The sequence below is a fragment of the Podarcis tiliguerta genome (genome assembly GCF_965153285.1).
Source record: "Podarcis tiliguerta genome assembly, chromosome: 2".
Lineage (NCBI taxonomy): Eukaryota > Metazoa > Chordata > Lepidosauria > Squamata > Lacertidae > Podarcis > Podarcis tiliguerta.
Window position 1 is genome coordinate 80810325 of NC_139535.1, and position 20756 is coordinate 80831080.

General features: G+C 44.5%; 1 protein-coding gene across 1 annotated transcript; it reads left to right on the forward strand.

Moving 5' to 3' along the window:
• Positions 1-4210: 4210 nt before the first annotated feature.
• Positions 4211-19965, forward strand: LOC310672211 (C-type lectin domain family 4 member G-like). Its single transcript, XM_083429028.1, has 9 exons — positions 4211-4440; positions 8696-8818; positions 10299-10361; positions 11672-11725; positions 12750-12812; positions 13491-13580; positions 14846-14997; positions 17216-17322; positions 17892-19965. Exons 1-9 carry the CDS (start codon positions 4350-4352, stop codon positions 18028-18030), a joined length of 882 nt encoding a protein of 293 aa, XP_083285154.1. The 5' UTR covers positions 4211-4349; the 3' UTR covers positions 18031-19965.
• The last annotated feature ends 791 nt before the right edge of the window (positions 19966-20756 follow it).

The following is a 20756-nucleotide window of genomic DNA, read 5'->3' on the forward strand; positions in this document are numbered from 1 at the left end:
GTGATTTCTTGAGTGATTTCCTGAATCCCACTTAGGTGGGTCATTAGGTGTGGATTAGTTGCTAAAGCCTTCGTGTCTTGAACTCTTGAACTTTGTGAAGAGTTTTTCTGAGAAGATGGCTGTACTGCACTTGGTTGTGCTCTGGCTTGGCTTCGTGTATAGGGGCGAGCTGTGGTTTTGTGGCCTGTGCCAGCCAGATCTGTGTAGGGATTGCAGGGGGGTGCAGCATCCGGAGGTGCCACCCTGGTTTGGCTACTGGATGGTGTCTGTAATTTATCTGTGGAGAGGGTCTGGGTTTGGGTCTGGTGTGGTTGATTGGTGATGGCGTTCTGTGTGCCTCTGGATCTCCAGATCCAGAGGCACACAGATCTGGATCTACCTGGATCTATCTGGATCTACCTGGATCTACCTGGATCTATCTGGATCCAGATCCAGAGGCACACAGAACGCCATCACCAATCAACCACACCAGACCCAAACCCAGACCCTCTCCACAGATAAATTACAGACACCATCCAGTAGCCAAACCAGGGTGGCACCTCCGGATGCTGCACCCCCCTGCAATCCCTACACAGATCTGGCTGGCACAGGCCACAAAACCACAGCTCGCCCCTATACACGAAGCCAAGCCAGAGCACAACCAAGTGCAGTACAGCCATCTTCTCAGAAAAACTCTTCACAAAGTTCAAGAGTTCAAGACACGAAGGCTTTAGCAACTAATCCACACCTAATGACCCACCTAAGTGGGATTCAGGAAATCACTCAAGAAATCACTCAAGATATCCCTCAAGTAATTAAGGAACAAAAGAAGAAAAGGCACACTAGCCTGGGAACCTCCTCTCTGCCCAGAACATTGGAGGCTATACACCACACCTCCTCAACAGTATTTATAGGAACTCAAACACTGAGATCCTGCTCTGTTCCAGTAACAAGAAGCCGAAAGCACCAGCCTGAAGATGACGAGTGAGACCTCGTCGAAACGTCGCCTAGACACCCCAACTTTTACACGGGAAGACACCCGAGGACACCAAAACCTGCATTCCTGTACCCGTGAAAATCTACGAAAGCATATATATATATATATATATATAATAACCCAATAACTTCCCCCAAAGCCACATTTTAAAAGGGCATAGGATGTCAATCAAGTCAACCAAAGGCCTGGTTAAAAAGGAACATTTTTGCCTGGAGCCTAAAAGTGTATAATGGCAAACTTTCCTGGGGCCATTTCTTCATAAAAATTGCTCAAAAATGGCATATTTTTTTGTGTGATTTTGCCCAAAGAAGCTTAACAACTTTTCTCTCTGGATTTTCACTGTTTGAAATATGGCAACCCGCAAAAAGAACCATCACAAAAAGGTGTGTGCATGGAGGGGAACTATCTCTCTGTTTAATTTGAGAACAAATGTTACTGCTCTGTTATTTTTAAAATGTGAGCTAAATTTGCATGTGCACCAGTGAAATGGAAGGCTTCTCCCAACTCTCTTAAAAATATTGTCTATCTCCAGCCCAGGAAATGGAATGCTGACACGAACAGAAGAGCAAAAAGAGAAGTTGTGGTGTCGTGATTCAGGATATCACAGATTGAGTCCTGCTGTGTCATCTCCTCAGGGCTAACCAAAACTAATGCTGCTTTTCTTTTGCTTTAAATAAAATTTCCACCCTGCCCTTCCATATCAAAAATCCCAGAGCAGCTACTAATGAAGGAAGAATACAAACCATAAAATCAATAAAATGTACTTTGAAATAACAAGTATATGAAGAACAGAACAATGAAAATTGACACCACAGATTTAAATCTAAAAGGCCTAGCACAGATATCTTCAACCGGTTGACTGTGATCGGCAGGTAGATCGCTTGGGTGCTCCAGGTTGATCACAGGATTACAAACAGTGATCGCCTGTGTGCTCCTGATCTTTTGCCCCACCCCACCCCGCCCCCAGCACTATGTCCCATCGCCGCCACCTCAGTGAAAGCTTGTATTCCCTGCCTTGGCGGCATAGTTTTGAAAGGAGAGTTCTACCACAGAGCTTAAGGCACCATACAAGTTGCTTGCAGGCAGTTATGCATCCAGGAACTGACCAGACCCAGACCTTCTTGGCGGCTTTAGCAAAGTGGTGGTCTCATGTGCCTTCAGACTATACCATGGGGCACTGGCTTCTTTGTGCAGCTCCCTAGGGAAAACTTTGCAGACCTTTTACTGAAGAGATTCCTCTATCCTAGGACTACCTGTGTCATAAGAAGTTAGATGTGCTCAGAGGCAAGTCTCTAAAGAAACATTAGACAGATCATTAAGGCATTTGTCACAGAGAAGCAGTTGAGGGTGCTTACCCTTTCCTCACCAGCCATTGGCTGTTCCAATTCCAGTGGCTTTCATTTGTGGTTTCCAAATGGAACTCACATTTTGAAGGCTAGAGGAGGAACAGCCACTGCTGAGGTGATCTGAAAAGCAGCAGGAGGAAAAGATTTGAGCACCCTTGGTGCTTCTCCACTCTGAATTCCCTTCTTCCAAAGTTGTTTTTCTTTAAACGCAACAAACCAAGGAATGAACATGAACATACATTTGTGTGTAATGTGTAGGTGAGGCTTCAAAGTTGTTCAGATCCATGCTGTTCTGTCTAGAGGCAGGAAGTGAAGAAAGTATCAGACTCAAGTCTGTGTCAGACTTTTCTAAAGAATTAAAATGCCTTTTATTAAGAAATCTGAGAGGCGCATACATTTTTGGCAAACAGCCTGCCCACATTCGTTTCACAACCTCTTTTCCTCCAAATCCGTCTTTGACAACAGTGACTCACACAACACAGTGGACCTTTGAGAAAAAACGTGTCCTGAGAGCTTCACCTTCACCAAATTGGAAAGAATGTGAAGGACAGCAGGACAAGGTGTGAAAGCGTAAAGAAAAAATATTTTCAGAATATATAGTCTTCTCCCCCCCCCCAACTGAACAGTTTTTCATCACATACAGTATGATAATGAAAGCATCCATTGACATTGTACACTTTCACAATCATTGTGTTATGCTGCGCATTGGGCCATTAAGAGTACAATGGATCAAAGAGACTTGGTGTGATGATGTTTAAGGTCAGATGGAATCCAAGACTGCATGTGTGTCATGGACTTTCTGGATGCAGAGAAGGGGTGGGAGGTATCACCAGCTGGGGAGGGTCCCAAAGGAACCCTCATGGGAAGGAAGCTCAGAGCCAGGGGATTGGTGGTGGGATGATGATAAGAGGTCAGAGGAAGAAGAGGAGGCAGACTGGCAGAAGAAGGTGTCAGAAACTGAAGAGGTAGCAGGGTTAGTGAGCAGGAAGAGGCTGTAGCAGAGAGCAGCCCAGAAGCAGAGGCAGAAGCTGAGCGAGATCAAGAGGCAGAGTGGGGGCAGGCTGCTGAAGAAACTCCCTAGTTTCTCTCTCCTGCTGCAACCAACTCCCCTCCCCCTGGTCTCCCAGACCACGCAGAGAAATAAAGAGGGAAGAGCAACAAGAGACAAGACAACAGAGTCTTAGGCTGATGGGGAAGGACTCGGGAGCGGAGCCTTAGAGAGCGGTGGGAAGGGGAGGACCCTCAGTCCTCACAACTGCTTCATTGGGACAAGACCTACTGGGAAGAGTTGCTGTGATCACTAGGCTATTTTGGTTTCTTTGTTTTATTGCTGGACCCATGACTCCAGCTCCTGACAATGTATTTCTGGGGCTGGCCTTGAGGTCCATTCCCTTTCTGCTCCAGAGTCCTCACCCGCATCCCCAAAGGCAAGAAAACCATGACACCAGGTGACTTCCTTATGGCCTTCAGGTTATGGAGGTTGTAACTCCCACCAACCCTGACCATTGGTCTTGTTGTCTGGGAATGATGGGAGTTAAAGTCATGCAATGTCAGGGAGCCAAAGGTTCCCCTCTCTTGTTGTAGATACTGCTGGAGCATTTTGGACTAGCAATAATCAGAATGGAGACGCCTACAGTCGTCATCTGCCTGTGGTTTGTAGGTGTCTGAATCAGCATGCCAGTCCCCAACTATAGGATCACCATCCCTACGGAATACCAGTGGCTGGAGGATCTTTATAGACAGGCCTCTTTAGCTGCAGGAGTTGTTCAGGACAATATTGAGTTGGCATCACTTACAATGGATGAGCTTAACCATCATTTCTGAGGATGCCCTGTGAATCAGTGCCTTACAGTGCAGATCCTTACATGAAGATTTCCAAGAAATTCAATGCAGAAGTGACAGCCAAGAGAAGTAAAAAGAGGAAGGGTGGTTGCATACATGCATTTCCTTTCCTGAGAAAAGTCCACAAAATCTTAGATGGTATTAAAGTAGCCGACAGCAGAGATTGAGACAGAGACCAACAGGGGATGGCACAAGGTGGAATCTACAGGAGGTGCGAAGAACCCGAGAACCTAGAAATCAACGAGAAAATGGAAAGCTTCTCATCAAGAAAAGCAGGTGATTATCAGCTGCAGAATGGGCTCAGGAATCATCACCACTCTGATTAAAAACCTGACTTTTGGGGGAAAGGGATTGATTTGTTGGAGATAGAGAGGAAGTGACTGCCAGCCTCTATAGCAGTGGTGGTGAACCTATGGCACGCATGCCAGAGTGGGCACTCAGAGCCCTCTCTGTGGGCACGCGTGCCATTGCCCCAGCAGGGTCGTTGCTGGGGGCTGGCAAAGTGGGCAGCTGCTCCCCCCCCCCACATTGCTGCAGGTGGGAAATGCTCCCTAGAGTGTCTGCTGCCCGCAGCGGCGTCGGGGAGAGTTGCACACACACACCCCGACGCTGCTGTGAGCGGGAAATGCTCCCTAGAGTGTGTGCCACCCACAGTGGCATTGGGGGGAGTTGCATGTCCCCCAACCAGCTCCCCCCATGCCACAATTTAAAATAGATGGGCCAAGCAGGTAAGAGGCAGATAGTTATTTATGTTGTTAGCTTTTATGAAGATAATAAGCAGAAGGTGGATGCACAGACGAAATAAAGCCATCAGGTACTACTAGTTCCCAAGCAAGTTCAGCCTCCCAAATCAGTATCAATACTCTAGCCAACCAGCTCCAAAAATTTAGAATTATAGTTTTCTCTTGCAGAATAAATTATTCAGATTTTATCTTGGTTGTGGTCAGTGCTTCTCTGCAAGAAGACCATTGCAAGAAATCTGTTTTGAGAGGGGCAGTAGTTACACCTTTAGTGAAGAAGCCCCCTCCCAGCTTGGTGATTTTGGGAATTACAGACCAGTTTCAAATCCAACAGTTTTGGCTAAAATGGTTGAGCGAGCAATGATTCCATCTCCATGACTTAGGGTTGACTTAGGGCTCACCGGCTTGACCCACCACTTTCCACAGGGGGGAACCCACTGTTTACCTCTGGATCAGAGCAAAGTCAAGTGGGTTTTCTGTGGAATGATGTTTATCCTGATTTAGAGATGAATAACGGGTTGCAAAGGCAAAACCTCCTGGACCTGTGCTTTTCCTTCTCCAGGTGACCAATGTGGTCTGACGTGTACCTTCTTTCAGCTGATATTATCCTTTAATATAGGCGTAGCCAACATGGTAATATTTCTGGGTTAGCGGAGTCTGTAACCTGAAGCGTATGTAACCTGAAGCGTATGTAGCCCGAGGTACCACTGTATAAGCGTCCAAATAGCCACTTGCAAGCTGCCCATGCTGTCAGAGTGGGCATTCATGGTCTGAGAAATCCTCAGCTAAACAGGGGTGCAGTCTGTGGGGTGGCAGCAAGCCTGTGCCCCCAGGCATGGATTTTTGAGGGGGCATGAAGCAGGCGCCCCCGGCAGGCGTCTCCAGCTCAGTCTGGCCCAGTTCTTCTCTCCTGGCATTGGAGGAAGCAACACTCATGGAGAGGAGCACCCAAAATGCCATGTCAACTGGTTGAGCTCTCCCCTGCACAGGCGGGCAGGTGGTGCAGAATGGCCATGCTAGACTCCATGGAGAGGCGGGGTCACTCCAGTGGTGTTGGCAGCGAAGGTTGGGGTGCCACTGGGGGATCCTTACATGCTCTGCCCTCCGACGTGCCCACCCACCTCTGGTGCATGCACCCACTCCCTGGCATGCATGTAAATCCCTCTGGAGGGCATGCACCTGTCAAGGGCACCTGGAGCTCGTACTACGTAGCTGTAGCTAAAACAACCAGTTCTGCAAAGTGCTTTACAAACCTTAATTCTATCTTCTCCATGTTGGCCTAGTTCTCCCTGTGGTGGTAAACTTGTACATCTTCAGAATGCAGAAGGGATTCATGTGGCTGAGTTCTCTTTGATATGAAACAAATAAAAAAATATGTAAGCCGGAGGCCAGGGAGTGAAGGTTTCTAGTCTAGCCTTCTGTCTTGCATGCTGGTTGTCTGTCTGTGTGTGTGTGTGGGGGGGGTTTATTTATTTATTAGTATGGAAGAGCATTAAATAATGTGAGCTGCCATTTATATAGTCTGAAGTAGAATAGTTCAGACACCAACTTAGCGCCCATGGGGATGGCTGGATTTATAATGGTGCCTGCAAGGGGCCAAGACTCTGAGCTTTCTTTGTCTTTTAAATTAAGCCTTTAGCCTTGCTAGAAGGAAGGACTGTACACATAGCATACATTTCAGTCACAGGACCTTCGCAGGAATCTTTTGCTCAACGTGGGGCTCTAACCCACAACCCTGAGATTAGGAGTCTCATGCTCTACCAACTGAGCTATCTATGACCAGCAAAGTATGTACCAGAGGCTGGCTGAGCATCTAGAGCAGCCTTTCTCAACCTGTGGGACCCCAGATGTTGTTGAGCTACAACTCCCATCACCCCTAGCTAGCAAGGCCAGAGCTCAGGGATGATGGGAGTTGTAGTCCAACAACATCTGGGGACCCACAGGTTGAGAACCGCTGAATTCTAGAGGATGGTAGTATGAGGGAGGGGCACCATGGCTCAGTGGACCATTTCTAGTATCCTTCTTTTAAAGGATCTGTTTGCAGGTGATGGGGAAAACAACCTCTGCCAGGACCCAGGAAAGCTCCTGGGTGCTAGATGATGCTGGACTAGACCTCAAGGCTGTTTCCTGTTTTCCTCTGCCCACAGCAGTATCTTGTGATTGCAGCTGGATGGCACTTCCTTGCACAATGGCTCACAGAGGCAGAGGCCTGGCTATTGCATGAGCCGGTCGCTGGGTGCACAGCTGGCTCCCTGCTCTTCCCTTCCCTTTGCGGTTTTGCTCCTAGAGAGAAAGTTTCATGTTGTGGGGGGAAACAGCTGCTTCCTGATTTCAACAGCTTGGGGGAAAGGGCCAGAGGACAGCAGAAGGAAGCTCTTTGACTGGAATCAACAAGATTTAGGAGGGTGCTGAGTGTGGTGCACACTGGGAATTGAAGTTTGACGAAGGTGCTGAGAATGATCTATTTGACATCTATATCCTGCCCTTGCCCCATCCTACTCACCCCACCTTCAAACTGAAGAGCTCCAGACTTTTTTTCTGGGGAGAGGGACTTTGACTGTGCATGTAGTGTATATTTAAAGCACATTCTTTCCATTTCTTAAGGGTTGCTGGGAATTGTAACTCTGTTTGGGGGTAAACTACAGTACCCAGAATTCTTTGAGGGAAAGAATGTGCTACAGATATGATTTGAAGGTATAGTCTGTACACAGCTTCATTACAGGTATAATGTGCACACAGCCTGGCAGTCTATTCATTTAAGATATTTATATGCTGCCCAATATTGTAGGTTCTCTCAGTAGTCTACTGTATCCCAAAGAGCCTGACCCCAGCGTGAGGCAGCTTCCCTTGACCTTATATTCACAGCAGCATCTTGTGCTTGAAGCAACATGGCTATTTGTGGCTCAGTGAAACCAGATGCGTATAACTGGTTTAGTACTAACTTGTGCTTTTCAAAAACCAAGAACTCATCTGTCCCGCCCCCCCCCCCCCCCCCCCGGTTAGGCATGTAGAATTAGGCCTTGTGTGCACCTGCATCTTCTGTGGCTCAGAAATACTGTTTACAAGGAAGTTAGAAGGAGCTAGGTTGAAGCGCTGCAGAAGTACAAATGAAAGAACTGTAATCTGACAGTGAAATGGTACATTTCTGTTGCCCTTGTTTCATATTTGACCAGCAGCACTGTGGGCTGTAAACATATTGCTCAAAGATTAGCAGCCATTGCCAATGTTTCCCCACCTCAGAAGTTTGAAAGAGATAATCAGTGTGAAATGGAACATAGCATAGCTAAATCTGTCGGGCTGAGCAGTGCCTTTTTAGAAAAGTCAGAATGCCCATCTTCCAGAAGTGAAGTACCTTACCATAGAAGTTACTCCTGGAGAGAATTTGCTGTTTGAAAAGATGCATGAAGTGTCCGCAAGGAAAGTATTAGGACTTGTGAGGGATGGACAGGGACACCGTTGAATTTCTCACAGGACTTCCAAGAAAATATAAGGGACTTTCATTCATCATTCAGAGTGTTGGGCCACACAAAATGCAATAAACTTTGGATTCACATAAACAGCCTGTGACTGTGTAACTATTTAGGGGCATTTGCTATCACCTTGTGTTTCCAATACCTTTTGTCCTTGCCTGAATATTTTATCACTGCTTTCTCAGTCAGGTGGTGGTGCCATTTTGTCCCTTGCCTCAGGCAGCAAACTGCCTAGGGCCAGCCCTGCTTAGCTCCACCCTTATGAATTTTCACTTCCTACCACTGCAAATAATTCACACGATGTGTTTTTTCTGTCCACAGGTGGTTTCCTGCTGCAACATTGCAGGTGTGGTTCAAACGAAACATCCATATCCGTCCTTTTCATTGTGACTGCTGCCTCATTTCTGCTGTGGACCATAATCTCTGCTGTTTTGATTTCAAAAAGTATGAATTCTGCAGTCAATGACTGCTTTGTTTATGTGAAGTCTGAAAGACATGCCAGGCCGAGGGTTGGGGGAGAGGAGGCAGGGAGAGCACAGAGAGCAGTAGTGGGATAAACTAGAGTTTGCAACAGTGGTTTCCAAACTCTTCCCCTGGTCACAGGCCACTTGAAGATTGTCGGAGTTCTTGGTGGACCACTAGATGATTGTTCCACCTTTTGTGGCCATTGTAATACACAGTACTAGATGCTGTATGATTTTTAATTGTATTTTACTATATTACAGATTGAATTCCAGAGAATTCAAATTGTAAGTGTTCTTCACAAACATGCCACAGACCACCTGAATTAAGCATATGGACCTCAGTTGGCCTGCGGGCCACAGTTGGAAAGCGCTTGCCCTGGAGCACTTTAAAAATCATTGAATTTATCTCCTGATTGTCAAAATATGTTTGGGTTACTATTTAGAACCACACTCTCCCTTGAATTTTACTTTCAAAATATTCCCAAATCATGGAAACCAAACCCCTAAATTATAGTGTTTCAGTAAAGTTTGTTAAAGCGAGATGAGCGCCGCAACCCCAGAGTCGTTCGCGACTGGACTTAACTGTCAGGGGTCCCTTTACCTTTAATGTTTGTTAGAACATTGTAGAAACATTGCAATTTTTAAAAAATGCTTACTTTTTAAATCCTTGACTGAAAACTGTTGATCAGTTTGATGTAAGGGAAAGCTGCTTATGCACTGATATGCCCAAAACATCCTGAAGCATTCATAGGAGATATTGCACTTCAGAGGTCCAGGAAGGAGGACTTTTATAAGGCAAAGTGTTGCTTCATTGATGAACCTGATAAGCTCCTAATGTAACTGAGTTATGGTGAATGAACTCCCTCTTTTGTTTATGACAAGGATGAGGAGTTTCAAGTTGGCTGAGCCTCCCCACCGAGCCCACTGACCTCTCCCCAGCACCATGAAAAAACCACACACCAGAAACAGAGATGACTTTAAACTGGTGCTAGAAACCAGAAGTTTATTATGCTATCAAATACGCTGAATATTCGTATCATCAGGGCTGGCCCGCCCATAAGGCAGACTGAAGCAAACACCTCAGGCAGCAGAAACTTGCAGGGTGGCGCTGTGAGGGTGCCCTGCCCACACCTGCTGCCACCAGGGTAGTGTGGTGGCAGCTTCTGGTAAGATCTCGCCAGAAAACTGGCTTGTTCCTGAAGAAGACAATCAGTTGGAATGTGCTCGGTATACTCCACTCTGCAATAAATGTCTGTTCACTAGCACTAGTTGGGAGCAATCTCTTTTTGAAAAAGAAAAGAAAAGTCCCCAAGCAGTGTGGTCTTTCCTATCTTCTCCAGGAAATAGCCACCTACCGTTGCCAAATGGTAATGCTGGCTGTGCCTAAGTGAAGATAAAGACTGCTGTTTCTATAAACTCCTTAGGTTCAATGACAGTGACCAGACTTCGTATTGTTTCAGATTTGGAGATGTCCACGCAACTAGAACAGCTGCGCGCCAATCAGTCCATGGTGATAACAAACGGTAACCATTCAGTTTCGCTTTTTCAAATGGTTAATTGCTTCTGTCTCATTCCTACCCCTATATCTAGGAGTCAGCTTTTAAAAGGGGGGGGGGCGGCTATAATGTACGTACAGTTGGCTCTCTAGCCATCCAGATAAAACACGTTCAGGATGGAATGGCTGAAGGAGAGGAAATAGGTAAGGGACTTCTAAAATTCAGGCTTGCACAGCATTCAGTCCTATTCAGACCCATGGAGACCAGAGGATATAAGTGAGTCATGCCCATTAATTTCATAGGGTCTACTTTGAGTAGAATTCACATTGGATACAACCCACAATTATTACTTTAGTTCCTCTGTATTTGAAACCTAAGGTTTTACTTTCTGCAGTTATGGTTTTTCAGAACACCCCCATACCCCACTTCATTCTTTAATTAATTCAGTCTATCAATAATGAAGTAGAACTTGACAAACTCCCAATACAAAATTGTATTGGGCGGGGGTAGAGAGAGATAGCAGTAAAAATGTTATCCATAATAAAAGGTTATGACCCTTTCTGTGAGGGGAGGACTATATTAATGTTCATTTGTGGGGCGGGCATGCTGTCTTAAAAAGGAATTTCTAAGTGGAGCAACAAAACTTTTTCTAAGCTGAGCCCTTCTGGACATCTCAGTGGGCGCATTCATGCATGCAGGCTCATCACACCCAAACTGCAACGTCAAGTGGCAACTTGCTTGTGTGAAACAAATACTCTAGGAAACATCAGAGGTGGAGTTTTAATGCAATTGCCCTTCACTTCAGACACAATGCCTCTGTCAAGGGAGGCAGTTAGTATGTTAATCTGCAACCAGTCACTGAGTGATGCACATGCACCTGTGTGAATCAGCCGGAACGGGAGCAGTTTTAGTACTTCCAGTCCTTGCACTCCATCTAAAGCCTGCAGAGTGCTTCATACCTTATGGTCTTTGCTAGTTGACGTCATTGACAAAAGAGTGCATTGGCATAAGAGCAGTGTACCATGGTCATGCAAGGTACTAGGAACTCATAATGCACAGAGGAGGCAAGATAGTTAGGCCTTCTGCGCTACTCTGCCCACCTTGAACTGAGGTAGTCTGGATCTCCTAAGAATGTATTACTAGAGAAGCAGATCTCTTTTACTCTCTGATCCTTTTGACAAATCGAAACTTCTCACCTCTTCAAAAAAACTGCATGTTCCTCCTATGTACCTCCTGGTACCTCAGAAGAACTGTTCAACTCAGAAGCATGGCCATATTGCTCAACACATAGAATCTGAATGAGTGCCTCCTGACTAACTGAATTCTGTCTTTTCTAGGCTCCAAGATGGAGAAACGGCTAGAGGAGATTCATTCTAGTCACTCTTCATCTGGTATGCATTGACTTGGCTGTCACCCCTGCTGGTGTTCCTATTTTCTCCCTCTCTTCTCAACAGTCTCTAGTTGCTACTGACTTTCTTTCCTCCAATCCTCACTAAGTACTGTTACAGATGTCAGGTGACCATCCTTCATTAGACTGATTGCTTGATAGTTAGAGATGATTGGTGAAATTTCCTGAAGGGCATGGTATAAATCCCTAACATAACTCATAAAAATATTTTTCTCAGCAGAAGCTAATGCTACCTTAATATGTGCTTCTTAAGTTTGATAGTTTTGCTGCCTGGGAAATTTACTTGTATAGTGGTATCTGAAATCAGGGTTCTGCAGGGATGTATGTTGGAGAGAGTTGCTGACTTTGCTGAGTTTGGGACAGACAGAGGCATTGATGCTGTTGCTTTGGGTGACCTGAAGAAGGGACAATGGTTGTGCTGCCTGCTTCAGCAGTTGATTTGCTTCCACTAGGCTCTTTTCATATATTTGTAATATCAGTTCTGCTTACAAAGATACAGTAAGGTAAAGGTACCCCTGCCCGTACGGGCCAGTCTTGACAGACTCTAGGGTTGTGCGCTCATCTCACTCTAGAGGCCAGGAGCCAGCGCTGTCCGCAGACACTTCTGGGTCACGTGGCCAGTGTGACGAAGCTGCTCTGGCGAGCCAGAGCTGCACACGGAAATGCCGTTTACCTTCCCGTTAGTAAGCAGTCCCTATTTATCTACTTGCACCTGAGGGTGCTTTCGAACTGCTAGGTTGGCAGGCACTGGGACCGAGCAACGGGAGCGCACCCCGCCACGGGGATTCGAACCGCCGACCATGCAATCGGCAAGTCCTAGGCGCTGAGGTTTTACCCACAGCGCCACCCGCGTCCCGAAAAAGATACAGTAATTTCCCAATATTTTCTTATGTGATTGAACTCAATTCTATAGGACTTCTTTCTCAGGGAAGTGTAGAGAACTTAACAGTACCCTTTTGCCAAATGCAGAGATTGGAAAGTACCTGTTATCTGTGGCTTTCTTTTAGAATCTGAGCTAAGTAAGGCCCTGGAGACACTGGAAGCTAAATATGAGGAGTCACAGAAGAATGGTAAGTATTCTTTGTTTCTGTCGGGAAAAGAAGGGAATGGGTGGAACTGTCTTCAGGCAGGGATATAAGAAGGCAACATTTTCGATTCCATGCTGTATTCCTTGCACACAGCACTGCTTCTGTTCCACTGCAGTTCATTTTCTGCCAAAAGCTATATTACTTGTCCCGATGTCCACTAGGCAACATTATGTACTTTTCATAATTTAAGTAATCATGTAAATTATGTAAGTCACATTGCCATTGCATTATTCCCCACTATTATTTTTAGTGTAAAGTAAACACAAACCAAATGCAGGAGGCTGGGTGTAATCATTTACATATTGTCTGCAGACTGAAAGAAACAACAAGAGTGCCAGTTGTATTTGCTGGATTGGTTTCCATTCGGGACATGGGATGAATAAGTAGTAAATATTGACAATTTCTGCTCTTATTTCGTTTATCAACAGAATTCTCTGACATCCCTACCCTTAGGGAATCTCAAAAGCAGGAGTTCTTACAGAGTTTGAATTTTTCCTACTTAAATTTATGGTGTTTTCCCTGTGTCAAGTCAGTAACCTGAGCTCTACTTGCCATACTTCTCAATGATCATTCTTTCTGAATGACTGTTTCTACAACTTTTCCTTTTCCAGACCAAATTCACCTCTCATTTAACTCCCCTTTCTAATCTTTTCCCCCTAGGGAATGAAAAGCTGCGTGAACTATCTAGAGACAGCAGCCGTTCCTTGGCTGAAATTAATAAGATAGAGTATGCACTACTGAAGATTAATGGTAAGACACGAGACTTCTTCTGCCCCTGGGCTAATGTAAGTCAGGGAGGCAAGCGGGGCAGACTGCTGTGGGCTGGACAGAGCAACACTTCAGAAGATGCAAAGATGCCCAATCTGCAGCCTAATAAAGGCAGTGGAGGTGAAGGAGCAACAGGTGGTCCCACAGTGGGCAAGTGAGGAAAGATGTGAGAAAAACTGAAACACAGCCAGAAGGGAGTCTAAAGCAGGGTGGAGCCAGAAAGAAACACTGATAGAAAGGGAAGAGGGAAAGAATCAAGGCAAAGACGTGAACGTGACTGCAGGCAACAGGAGGATAGAGGGAGAAGCTGTGTACACACCACACATGTAAACCACCTGACATCTCCCAAAGAATTCTGGGAACTGTCATATGATAAGGGTGCTGGGAATAGTAGCTCTGTGAGGTGTAAGCTACAGTTCTCAGGATTATTTGAGGGACATTATGTGCTTTGAATATATGATGTGTATGCAGCCAGAGGTAAGAAAGTGGGCATAGAGACTGAGAAAGAAAGCAAGAAGAGCAGGGAGGGCACTGAGACAGAGAAAAGCAGCGCAACAGAAGGGAATGTGCAAGATGGCCACAAAGGAAAAAATGGTGGCTTAGGAAGATAATAGATCCCCGGGAGCTGGTGGAAGGACTTCCAATGTCTTATTCCTTCAGATACAGTGCTCACTCCTATGCTGTGGAAAACCAGGGACCATAAGATCGTATTGGCCTTGGGACCCATATGATGTGCTGATAATTAGTGAGGGACAAAGTGACCCTGTTGTGATTCAGAAATGGGCATGACCCATCCTCTGATTGGTCGTAACACAAATTAATGTGGTGAATACAAATTAACATGTCAGATTCTTTCAAGGTGATTGGTTGTTCCATAGTTTTGTATCCAAACTTAAATGGATAGGTTCCTTTGGCAAAGCATTGCAGAGTTATTATAGTAAAAGTATTCTGAGCATATGCAGACAAATTAATTTTTCTTTTCTTTGAGTAATTAAAGGAAGCATCATCTGAGCATGTTTTAACCACATAAGCTGCAAAGGTGCAGAAAAGAGAAAAGGACTGATAATAAATCTCAATTTTAATTATAAACAGTTCAACGATTTTGATGGATCAGAGTTAGGAAGGATGTAGTATGGACTGTGTGATTACAATTTTTGGCAGCACTGCTAATAATGAACATAAACATCTGTAGAAGAGTGTTCTGTTTGTGATCTGGTTGTTTTAATGTCTCTGCTATTACATTATAGCTTCAACCTGCCAAGTTTGTCCAGAGGGCTGGTTGTTCAACAAAGGATCATGCTACAGTTTTCAAGTAAAGCCTGGACCTTGGTCTCATGCCAGGAAGGCGTGTGAGGATGAACGTGCCCTTTTGGTTGTTATCAATGATGACGAAGAGCAGGTAATTCAAGGTTTTTGTGGAATTGTGACAGCCCCATCCTAGCCACCCTCTGGGTCCCTTGGCATCTGAGGAGGAGGAGACCAGGCCACAACAGTGTCTGCTCTTTTGCTTGCACCCATCCTTTCCATGTTTGAGGTACTTGAGTACCTGTTTGCAAGGCTGCCCCTTACCAAATAGCCTCCAAAAGTTCCCTGGGGTCTCTCTGAAACCTCTTTATCTAGAGGGAGGTTAAGGCATTTAGGTGTCAGAGTGTTTACATTAAGTTGAGACCACAATGTTTAAGAAAAAAAAAGCACTTGCTTCAGCCACATCCACACTATACTGTACATATAAAGCAGCAGCATACAACTTTAAACAATCATGGCTTCCTGCAAAGAATCATGGGAGCTATAGTTTGCCAAGGGTGCTGCGAGTTAGGAGACCTCCTATTCGCCTCAGGAGGACTTCAGTTCCCAGAGTGGTATAACAATAAATCCTTCTACCCAGGAATTGCTGGGTATTGCAATTCTGCGAGGGGAACAGGGGTCTTCTAACAACTTACTGCTTTAAATGTATGGTGCAGATGTGGACTAAGATGAAAGAAAAGTAAGGAGTTATAGGGAAAAGGTATAATAAGAAAATAATACAGAAACCCAAAATATTCCCTTTGGGAGAAAAACAACCCACAATTGAGTAAACTTAATCCCCTCTCCCTGGTTTCCGCAAACCATAAAATGTGCCAGGCTCTCAGTAGAATGAATAGTTCTTTGTTCACTGAAGCCTCCACCTCAGGCTTCAAAATACCTGTTATTATGCTGAGATCACTTTGATTTAAATAACTTACTGATATAGACCTTTTAAATTTTCTGCCTGTGCATATGCCATGGCCGATGCCTCAGCGGCATTTGCTAGGACTTTATGTTAACTTTAGACTCCCCAAATAAGTTGCAACAAGACATACAAGCTAGACATACACTAGATACAAGTAAACATATGTGTTCCCATCCAATATGCAGACACTTCAGGACAGTAAAGTCCAGCTGCTTCACATCAGTACATGAACAGCTGTTTCCCATTTATCAAGCACAATCCACACATCTTCCATCCTTTTGTGGCAGGGACATCTTGGTTCTTGAGCCAAGTGCATTTTGTTCCTGAGAGGTTGTGGTATTTCCCACTGAGAGTGTTGTGATTGCTGTGTAGAATGTGATAAATTAAGTGTCGGGGGACCTCTTGGATACTGTTTGCGATGTCAATGCTATTCTTCCTTAGGGGCTCACCTGAGTGTTACCTCTTATTGCATATGAGCAAATGGTCCATCATTATGGCAACTAGGGAGGATGTCAAGAGATGTGAGCCATATATTTAAGGCCTCCTGGAGTTGCAGTGCATCTCTGCACCCAAAAGCATACTGCGCCCTGTGCAAGAAGTATATCTGCTGGCCAGTGTTTGGGAAAGAGGGTGGGTTTGTCTTATACCATAGCAATCTCCAAATGCTGTGCTTTTATTTTCCCCATATACGAAAATGGCAACTCGGGGATGCTGAGGGAGGCTAAACCTACCCACCTACTTCTGGTGAGCCCTATGCTTAGGGTGAGTGATAGATTTTGCCAATCTCAGCTATATCCCAGATGTCATTGAATAAATGTAAGTAAAGAGTAGGATGGAACACTCAGAACTGGCTTTTACATACACACAAGTAGGACTCACAACAAAATGTTGCGGTATATCCTTGCCTCTTCACAGGGGTGCTGCTCTTCAGACAGCCATCCAGCCATGCCTTCCGCTTTTAAAGGCTCAGGCAGGCCAACTTTGAATTTTCACCAACTTTGAATTTTTCTTTCCCAGCTGCCACCCAACTTGCTGTGATCCTGGTGCTTGAACGTCACTGGGCTTGTTGTTGTTGTTGTTTTGTGGGAGGATTTGCCCTCTTTTGGTGTTTCTTAAAACATTTATGTTGCAGTGATTCATTAAGATTTCAAGGAGAGGTAGTTCCCAGCACTGTTAGTTACACAATATCTTTAAGCTTTTTAAATGAGGCATTGAACATGGGTCTTTGTACCTGTAAAGCTTGTGTTTGATACAGAGGCGTGTAGTCAGTCATGTTTCTGGCAGTGTGAGCTTGATGTTGCATCTCAGCCTTACATTTTGAGAGAACACTGTGCTACTAGTTGTGGTAGGATGTATATTCCATATTGTACATTTCAACTCCGAGAATTAAATGTGGTTTGTGTTTCAGAGTTTTCTCGGATTACACCTAAAACAAAAACACTACTGGATTGGTCTCCAAGACATTGAAACAGAAAACAAATTTACCTGGGTGGATAGAAGTACTGCAACTTATACGTAAGTCTAGCATCAACTTTATTCCATTTTTAAACACAACCTGGGTTTCTACACACATCTAATCTACACACATATAAAAAGCATTCTGAAAATGCTTTAAAAATTTTTTCCATAAGGCTCACCATCTCCATTTAGTGTCACATTGTATATTGCACTTAAAATACACTTAAAACATTTTATTTGCAGCTGTATAGCTGAGTTCTAGCTACTTCTGTGCCTATGGGTGAAGGAGTTTGCTGACAGGCTGCTTTTGGAAGGTGGACACATTGACATCCCATTGAAAGAACTATTCCCTGTGTGGGTCTCCCAGCTGGGAGTCAGGGTCAGAAATTCAGCTAGCGAGGCTACACTGGTTTTCATTAAAAACTCATCAAAGACTAACTGGGACCAGTAAGAGGCTAGCATAAAGTCTCCAAACACAAGATGACACATTTTTTCTCTTCTTTGATCCAAGGGGGCTTGGCCATTCACTGCTGGGCATCAGGGAGGGTTCGCTAAGGTCTAAGAATCTATCTCACTAGAACTGATTAACTCTGCCATTTGTTTATTTGTTATATTTCCATATGCAGCAAGTGGAGTGCAGGGGAGCCGAACAATTATGGCCACGGGGAGGACTGTGTTGAGATGACACCTAGAGGCTGGTGGAATGATATGCCATGTGGCAACAACATAGATGGCTGGATCTGTGAAAAGCCATGGAGCTGCTAGCTGTGTGGCCAGCAGGAAGAGAACTCGACATGAGCCAATCATCATGACTCCCTCGCTCTGCTCTTCATTCTCACAGACCTTCCAACAGTCACTTCTGGCTAGTGGGTGGGCGTAGCAATCGCCAGTACCAGTTCATTAAAACTGAGGTGATGAAATCCAGCCAGTATTACATCAGTGAGTCAGCAGAAAGCTAGGACTCGCCATACGATTTTTAGCTCTTGTCCATAACCCACTAGAACTCACTGTCTTCCCTGGGAATAAAAGCCGGGAAAATAGCTGGGGATAAAAGCCAGAGTTCTTGTCTTCCATCCTAGCCCCTCTTCCTTCTATAATAACATGCTAGATTAACCTAGTTCTTACATTCACAAATTCAAAACCTAATGAAACATTCATTGAAAAGCCCAATAATTTAGCAAGTCCCCCCCCCCCAGCATATGAGAAGAAGAGGATGATATCTGAGACAGGGCCTTCTTGGGAGTGGCATTTCCAGGCATGAGCCAGGGGGTGGGGGATGGGGGACAGCTGCCCCCTCTAGATCAAATAAAACAATAGAAATACTTAACTAACTGACCAATCACATTGGTTCTTCCCTACACTAACAAAAGTCCTGACCCCCTAACAAAAATCCTGGCTACGCCCATGCCTCCAGAGAGGTCTATTTGATCCCTACATTTTTATTATTTCATTGCTAGCAGATCTTTTTCTCTATTTTCCTAGGTTTTAAAATCTGAATTCCCTCATGAAGCTCTTATGATGCTCTTCTAAGATTTCAGATCCTTTTGCTTTTTTTTTTTAAACTCTATCTTCTGGGTTGTTGCCACACTAGCCCTTAATTTTAATTTTTACAATAAAATACAAGGTGTGGACATGAAAATTTATTTAACGTATTACAAGGCATCTGCGTCTTTAAACACTTTTAATTTGCACACTAGTCCCTTTTTATTGCCTTCTGTTGATGCCAACTACTAGGTTAACGAGGAATAGCTTGTTAATTGCCCCTTGAGTAATCTCTCTCTTCATGTCAGTTTCTGTTCCTGCAAGAGGAAAGATCCCTTTAATTATTGGATCTTTCTCTTGTTTTGTTCTTTGTTTGCTTTTCTCTTTAAAATAGTGAAATGGTACTACAATAAACTACTTTCATGTTTTTCTGACTTTAACCCATGGCTGCCACCAAGAAAAGAAAGCCAGTGTTTTAAAATTTAGGCTACCTTATCTAGGCAATGTCCTCCATGGCTGCTGTTGCCATGAAGAGAAGGAAGCCTACATGTTAAAAACAAAACACGAAACAAAAAATGAAACAGAACAAAACAAAAAACAAGCTGCAGTTTTCCGTCTCAGCGAGGCATAAAAGGAGGTGAGGTTGTCAGATTGGTGGGGGTGACAAACAGTGCAAGAAGGGCCATAGCTCCTCATCCATCCATCCATCCAGCTCTATGTGCGCAAAACTTAGTATTTAAAGCTCCTCATTCCATGGGAACAGAAACTGACATTACAGTAAACAGAAGAGCCTATAGGAGCAAATAGAAGGCTATTTGTAATTCTCCCACCAGGATTGCTAGAAAATAATAAAATGCAGTGGATTTGTAATAAATAACCCTCCATTTGATGTTGCCACTAGCCTTTGCAAAATGGGTTTTAACTTATGTGTAATAGTAGATGAGGATCTTTGTAATTCTCTATTCTTTCATTTTCTGTGGATTGTGGGAAAGCAAGGTTCAGGAGCACTCAAGTGCGCAAGTGTTCTTCAGCAGTTATGAAATCTCCTTTCATGCTTCACCAAACTCAAATCTGAGGCTTTCTTAGAGGAAACTGAGTTCCTTCTTTTTCAGCTGGCATTTGGTTTCTGTGGTTGGACCACAAAGAGGTCTAACGTTGCTCAGCTGTTTGTACAAATGGTCCTGTATAAAATAAAATAAAAAGTGACTAATGTGTTTACATGCTTTGAATCTCTAAGACAGAGGTTGCTATAAATTCAAATAAAAAATCAAAATAAAGAACTGTCATGGATAATGTTGCACAGGTGGGACAGGCAGCGGCCATTTTATGCATTTGATTGGCGCATGGCAGGTCATTTTAGACCTGGAAAATGGGGGAATGGGGGGGGGAGAATGGGGTAGACCAGGGCAGGCCTATGTGCGGGGCCCAGAGACACAACCCTCGTGCAAATCGGGAGGGTGTGTGTGCCTGTATATCCTCAATTCAAATGCACATTTGAGGCCCTTCTTGGGCTTTAATTTCAATGATGTTCAATGGGTGTCCAATGAGTGTTTTGCTGAACCGAAACTGCAGCATGGAGGGTCAAGGTGACAGCTGTTGGCAGATGGACATAGGAAATGACAAAGCCATGCTCAGCAAGGGGTAGTTCTGTTTGAATATAGTTTGGGCAATCGGCTATGACTGTTATCCTAAATCGTGGTTTTTAAAATCTACAAGAGCCCCCATTTGTGCTGTTCCACAATAGGCCCACATCTTATGATTGCCTCATTTCTGCTTCCCCTGGCTTTACTCTCCTCTGAGAGGCAAACTAGAACTCCTGACCACTTTTCCTTTTGTGTGTGTTTGTGTGTAGGGTGAAGAAAGTTTGTTATCTCTCTGGCCCTCTACTGATTGCCCATTCATTGGAAAACTGTAGGCGCACTGTAGGTAACTCACAGTAGATTTGGGATCATGTGGAATTGGGACTAGGAGTGTTGGAGAATTCTAACAAAAATGAAAACAGGAGCAGA

Excerpts from the sequence above, each read along its gene's own strand:
- LOC310672211 (XM_083429028.1), top strand. The coding sequence starts at position 4,350 with ATGGCACAAGGTGGAATCTACAGGAGGTGCGAAGAACCCGAGAACCTA. Across the intron at positions 8,819-10,298 it reads TGCTGTTTTGATTTCAAAAA|ATTTGGAGATGTCCACGCAA; the intron begins GTATGAATTCTG and ends GTATTGTTTCAG. Across the intron at positions 14,998-17,215 it reads TCAATGATGACGAAGAGCAG|AGTTTTCTCGGATTACACCT; the intron begins GTAATTCAAGGT and ends TTTGTGTTTCAG.